The 6,728-nt window shown below is 31.9% G+C and overlaps 1 protein-coding gene across 1 annotated transcript; it reads left to right on the top strand.

Annotated features, from left to right (window-relative positions):
- Positions 1-113: 113 nt before the first annotated feature.
- Tsp_00833 (xylulose kinase) lies at positions 114-6,596 on the top strand (the record flags this gene model as incomplete). Its single annotated transcript, XM_003376643.1, has 19 exons — positions 114-200; positions 406-507; positions 560-691; positions 879-960; positions 1,057-1,114; positions 1,742-1,782; positions 2,009-2,062; positions 2,174-2,250; positions 2,311-2,410; positions 2,592-2,674; positions 3,139-3,215; positions 4,258-4,540; positions 4,609-4,836; positions 4,894-5,064; positions 5,209-5,344; positions 5,400-5,536; positions 5,774-5,923; positions 6,170-6,415; positions 6,513-6,596. Coding segments are annotated over 19 exons (2,328 nt in total), but the record flags the coding sequence as incomplete, so codon positions are not given.
- Positions 6,597-6,728: the final 132 nt, after the last annotated feature.

Genomic DNA, 6,728 nt, shown 5'->3' with positions numbered 1-6,728 from the left:
CGGAATTGAATTTTCTTCAATTAAAGCTATATCTGGCGCAGCACAAGTTAATATAATTTTATTTTATGTGCTTTATTTTATGGAATTTATTAGTTATTTTAAACGTATTTCAGCAACATGGAAGTGTCTTTTGGAAGCATGGTGCAGAGCAAATTTTGAAAACGTTGAATTTCCGTGAAACGTTATTTAATCAGCTGCAGGTATTTTAAAAATCTGCTTTTCTTCTTACAATGGAATAGGAATGGAAGATGAATTGATAAATTTAGAATAGTTTTGCAACAAACGACTGTCCTATTTGGATGGATGCTAGCACAACAAGTGAATGCAAAATTTTGGAAGATAGCTGTGGTGGACCGATGGTAAAGTTGACTTTGTGTGAATATGTTTTGTATTGTTGATTTATAGGAATTAGCAATGCGTACTGGATCAGTTGGTTGCGAACGTTTTACTGGACCTCAGATATTTAAGAAGTATAGAAAAGAACGGCACATTTATGATTCCACTGAAGTAAAAGAGAAACATTCTTTTATTTTTATGTGAAATTTACACATACATTTAGCATATATCGTTAATTAGCAGCTTTTTATGCTCAGTATTTTGCGGTTGTTATGCTTCAGTTGACTTTGGGGATGCATCTGGTACAAATTTATTCAATATTGCAACTTTTAAATGGGATGATCATTGCGTGAATGTAAGTTTTTCATTTTATTTTATATGTTATATTATAACATATTTACTTTATATAACAATTTTAAATTACTGTTTCAGGTTTGTGGCAAAGATTTAAGGAGCAAACTTGGAGACTGCGTGCCATCAACAACTTCCGTTGTATTTCACATTTTTTGCTCAGTAAACTTTAAAATCATAAAAACTTTTAGGGTTTCATAGCAGATTATTTTGTGAAGAGATATGGATTTTCTCCAGCATGCTCTGTAATTGTTTTTACTGGAGATAATCATTGTAAGTTCAAGTTGATTTATTCCATCCATAAAATGTCTACTGGTGTGAAAAAAGTGGATTCAGTATTTTTCAAGAATTTTTTATTCATTTTTTCAGTTTTATTGAAATCCTGGATGAATTTTTTTGAAAAGTTGCTTTGTAAATTGCAAGATAGGTAAGAAGGATGCGGAATGTGTTTGTAGTACATTTCACTTATCTCAGTCATTGCTTGTTGTTTCGTAGCATGAATTTGCTTATAACTGTGTTAAACTTATGCGTTCCATTTAACTTTTCCATTGCCTGACTGTTTGATTAGGAATGCCTTTGAAGTACATTCTGCTTTTAAGCCCACCTGCAGTTTCACACGTTTTGTGTAACATCGTTACCTTTACATCTGCACGGCCTATCAACTACAGTAGTAGTGGTCGGTTAAGTTATATTTAGCATACTGTGATAGATGGAATTTGGAAAATAATTACAGCACATTTTTAACGTTATTTGTGTTTATATGGGTTGAATTTAGTGCTATTCTTTTGAAATTTCAGGATATTTTTTTAATTTAGAAAATTTTGTAGTTTTTTTAAAAATCTTAGTTGCGGAATAATATTCATTTTAAATGCTTGTATAACAAAAATGCAGTTATGGATTTAAAATTTCATGATTGATCACTGTCCTGTTCACTTTTTTATTACTGTAATAAGTAATGCAAGCTATACTGCTTTAGATGTTTTTAACAGAGTTCTGCATGATTAAAGTTATTTTTTACATAACTTTGAAAATTGTAAAGTTTAATATATTATAGCATCTTTGGCTGTTCTCTGTCAAAGTTCAGATTGTTTGGGAGTAAGTTGTAGAAGCGCTTTACTATAAAATTCCTCATTTTAATATTATAGATAAGCTTAGGTACCAGCGACACTTTGTTTTTCTGGTTACATGAACCTATTCCAATCCCTAGTGGGCATGTTTTCTGTAATCCATTACAACAGGATGCCTACATGGGTCTTATTTGGTATTTTTTGAGTCACTGTCTTTTGTCCCAATGTTACTGATCATTTAGATTTAGTTTCAGAAATGGAGATGGTACACGAACTAACATACGGACACTATGCGGTTGCAAAACATGGTACGAATTTGAACTGCTCGTCGCTGAAACACCTCCTGGCAATAATGGATTTATTGGTATTGTTGGCAGTGTTATTTGAATTGAATTGAATTCATTAGAATTTTTAATTAGGAATATATTTTGATGAATTGGAAACTAGTTGTTCAATTAAACCAGGATATTACCGTTTCAATGTCGATGGAAAGTTGGTGAGTGTGTGTTTATTTATTATGTGTTGGACATTTTGAAAATATTTTGGTAATTTTTAGCTTCAATCATTTGCATCTAATGTTGAAGCTCGAGCTATTCTTGAACATCAGTGTTTGAGCAAAAGGATGAGTCTTGAGAATGTTTGCTTAACAGACAAGAGTATGTAGGCAATTTTTTGGTGAAAGTCTGAGCATTAAAAGTACTTTTTTTAAAGTGAAGCATATTCAAGTAACTGGTGGTGCATCTGAAAATTCAGCTCTTGTGCAAGTAATGCTAAATTTTTAGGAACATATTTTATATTCTATGAACAGTAATACATACAATTTGTAGATATTGTCAGATGTTTTTAACCTGCCTGTGTATAAAATAAAGACTGCACATTCAGCCGCTCTTGGTGGTTGTGCAAGAGCAATAAGTATTATTGTGCTTTATTTATTTATTTACTTGTTTATTTCTAAAGCATTTTTAAGTGTTGGAATCAAAGAACTTCAACTTCCATTCTGGAAACTATGCTGAATTAGTTGCTCTTCCTAGGGCGTTTGCTGTTGAAGTAAATGTTTAAGAAACTTCAGAGAAACTGTATTGTTAATTGAATTTTTAGATTTATAATACGATGATTTGTCGTTATAAAGAACTGATCAAATTGTTCACCGTTGATCAACCATTATGATTATGCATTATGCAGACAGTTTACGTGCACTGCCATAATTGAACAATCGTTAGGAAACGTCTTGCCTGGTTCTTTTAATAAAATAAATTACTGGAATAGTGTTATTGGTGGACTAGAAACTGGAAATTTTGAAATTTGAATTTTTTGAGTAATCTTTTTGCATTTTACAATAAAAACGAATCCAGACTTCAGAAAATTTATATTTATCCATTTTCAGCCATTGTTGTCTAGCGTCTTCAAATTTTGTGACTGTAATTCAAATATGAAATGCAATTTTGATTTAGCTGTCGAAATGTATGTATTGATTATGTAATTTAGAAATTCTGTTATTTTATTGCATATGACTATGCATACTGTTATTTTATTGCGTTATGTCTGGTTAATAAAATGTTCTAATAAGTACGCAACAGTTCTGAAATGCAAATTTATTGCCTGTGTACAGTTACAGAAAATGTTAAAACAATATTCTGATTTTAGAAGCCAAGCTTTATAAAAAAGTCATTTAAAAATATAGAACGAAGTGCACCAACAAAACTTTGTCTGTTATGAAAAGTGATTATTTCAAATTAATAAAATCATATTTTTGAAATTATAAATTACATTGTTTATGTTATTTATTATATCATATTATATTATTAAATTGTGCATATTTCAAGTATATTTACTTCTATATACATTACATTAATATAATCAAAAATATTCATGCCCATATTTAAATAGGTCAATAAATTTTAAAATTTAGAACTTAAAAATCTTCAGGTTATTCTTACTGTAGTGTTTGATTGCGGTATGATTTACATTGGTTGAACAGCCAGTTGCGCTTACGAGTGCCGCTAATGGATTTTGTACCGAAAGACAGAAAGAAGTATAAAATTTTATTTTTTCTGCTTTTATTCTTTTATGACTTTGTTTCTGACTAATTAGCCGAGTGATTTTAATTTGATAATAAATCGCGCCTAAACTATTTGTTTTGTTCTGTTGATTTTTATTAGATTATTGTTTGAATTTTATTGGAAATTTGTTATCGTAATAAAATTTATTTCATGTTTTGAAATAATTTTTAAAAATTTTGATATTTTGTGCGACATGTTTTCTCAAGTGAGAATTCTGGATCGCATTGTTTTTCTTTAACACAAGTTTGAATATTTTTTACATTTCTTTCAATGCATTGGATTAGTACTTTTAATTTTAAACAAAATTTAGTGTAAAATGTAATGTTTTGAATATAATTGAGTTTAAACCTGATTTTAAAATATTGTTTTAGTTTAAAGTGCTCTTTTCGCTGTGTATTTTCTGTTTAGTTGAATTGTTTCTTTTTCTTGGGTAGAAGTTGCAGTGAAATGCTTAGAGAAAGTGACTCCTCTGCAATGGGTAGTGATCTTTTTGGTGAAGTGGAAGAAAAGTTTGAAAGACTGAAGAATATTTGGGATAATCTTGGTTTCACGGATGCTGAGAGAGAAGATCGATTGAAAACTACAATCAATCACTTGAAGCTAGTTTTGGATCGCATGATAGATGAAGAAGAAGAAACTCTTCATTTGGCAGTTGAAAGTATTGAGAAAAATAAGATTGTCATCAATGCTCTTGAATTGGAGTTGAACGAGCCTGTTGAACCGAATGTATGGCAATTTTGTTTTCATTTATATCACATTTACTTTGCAATATTTAACTGTATGTTAAATTGAAGATAAGTGAAAAGCTGCCTTTGCTGGATAAAGAGCACTACTATCGCAAAAGGGCTGAATATTTGGCGTCAGAAAAAGACCAGAGATTGGAGAGACGATCGAGAATTATGGAAGAGTTGAAAATGGCTTGTTATCGTCTTGGCATGAACTCTCCATCTTCCAAGCCTTCGTTGCGTTTGGATGATTTGAACCATCTTGAGTCGGAACTTTCCTCTAAGAAAACGATTTTGGTAAAACTGGATTTAAAAAATTCTTTTTATAAAATTAATTGCCTCATTTAAATTCAGGATCAAAGGATTTCTCTGGTGACTAGTTATATGACGAAGATTCAAACTCTGGCTCATGTGATGGCGTATCATGGAGAAGATTTGTTCGAACGCAACATCATCGAAAGAGGTGATGGTGGACCTGAATACACAGAAGAAATGGTTAAAAGAGTGAAGCTTTTTTATGAAAAGGTAAAGAGTTTGAAATATGATAGTTTTCAGAAAAGGTTTCACAAAATGCACCACAGTTAGTGAAGAAATAGTTAGAAATTTCAATTCTTTCTTCAATTTATGCAACTTTAAAATTTAATGAATGTGAAACGAATGCAATTTCAGCTGTCAATGCAATATGAAGTGTTCCTGGAAGAAGCGAAAAAACGAAACGAGGAAAAATTGTCCGAGTTGACAATTTACTGGGAAAAGTGCAAAATTTCCCAGAATGAACGAAATTGTTTTTTACAGTCTGTTGAAGGTTTGTTGGTTTTTTTAAATTTTTATTCATTTTTCAACGAGGTTGATTTCATTAGACAAATATTCCACTGACGCGTTGGCTCTTTACGATCGTGAGATTGAACGTTTGAGTACGTTTTATGAAAGTCGAAAATGTATGTTCGACTTGATCGAAAAGTGGGAAAATTTGTGGAAACAAAAAATTGACTTTGAGGTTTTTTGTTTTGAGAGATTTTATTTATTTGTTTGTTTATTTATATACAACTGGTGAATATTCAGAGTCGTGACAGTAACGCCATGCGGTTTTTGAACCGTGGTGGATCGCTTTTGCAAGAGGAAAAAGAGCGAAAGGCGATTGAAAAGAAATTACCAAAAGTTTGCATATTTCACTTTTCTTGCCTGCTGCATATACTTGCGAAATTTTTTTTGCTCAACTTTGCTTAATCGATAGGTTCGATTGGAAATTCAACAGGCGTTGAACGAGTGGAATGCGGAAAATCCAACCGCAACGTTTCTTTACGATGGTTTGCCTGTTTTGAAGAAATTGGAACAAATCGAAGCCGCTTATTATGAGGAGAAGGAAAAGGAGAAAATTGAAAAGGTTGTTATTTTTTAAATAATAATAATTATTATTCATTTTAAAAATATGTTTTGTTTTTCAGAAGCTGGCGAAAACAAGAAAGTTGGAAAGTGAAGCTCGTTTCGGTTCGTCTACACCAGTGAGAACTCGTCTCGCCACGATGATGCGAACTCCAACACCCAAAGTAGAGCTAACATTAGCAAAAACCAAACTATTAATTAATTATTAATAATATTAATTAATTACCATTATTTTGACTTGTTTCAGACAACCTCTGCTCGCAAAGCTGCGAAGGCGAAAACACCTTCGTCTGATGGGGGGCCCTTGGTCACACCCAGAGTATCATTACGTCGTACACCGGTCAAGCGTCAGTTCAAAGAGCTTCAATCGCCTTTGGTTTTTGTCAAACCCACCAGTCCAGCTGTTTTGGCATCACCTCCTAGGAAACGTAACGATGAAAACGTTCCCACTTCTGAACAGTCGGTAACACTGCAATCATATGGAGATTTTGTGGTAATTGCTTCACTTTATTTATTTATTATTTAATCAGCTAGATGTTTTTTGAATTTGTTTTATAATCCTAATGCAAAATTGAAAATTTTGTTTTCAGGCTGATATAAATGTTCGAGGAAACGCAGTTGCAAGCAGCTTTTACCAACTGCAGTCATCTCCCAGAGATGATTGCCAAGCCTAGTTAGTAACAGTTGACTGAAAAACTTTCTCACCGCACCCCCACCCCCTTTTATAATAATAATAATAAATAATCAGTTTTATTTTCAATTACACATGTCATTTAAGAAACAACATCTTTTTTTCACCTATTCCT

The sequence above is a fragment of the Trichinella spiralis genome (genome assembly GCF_000181795.1).
Source record: "Trichinella spiralis strain ISS 195 chromosome Unknown Scfld4, whole genome shotgun sequence".
Lineage (NCBI taxonomy): Eukaryota > Metazoa > Nematoda > Enoplea > Trichinellida > Trichinellidae > Trichinella > Trichinella spiralis.
This window is presented reverse-complemented; position numbering and strand designations above follow the sequence as displayed.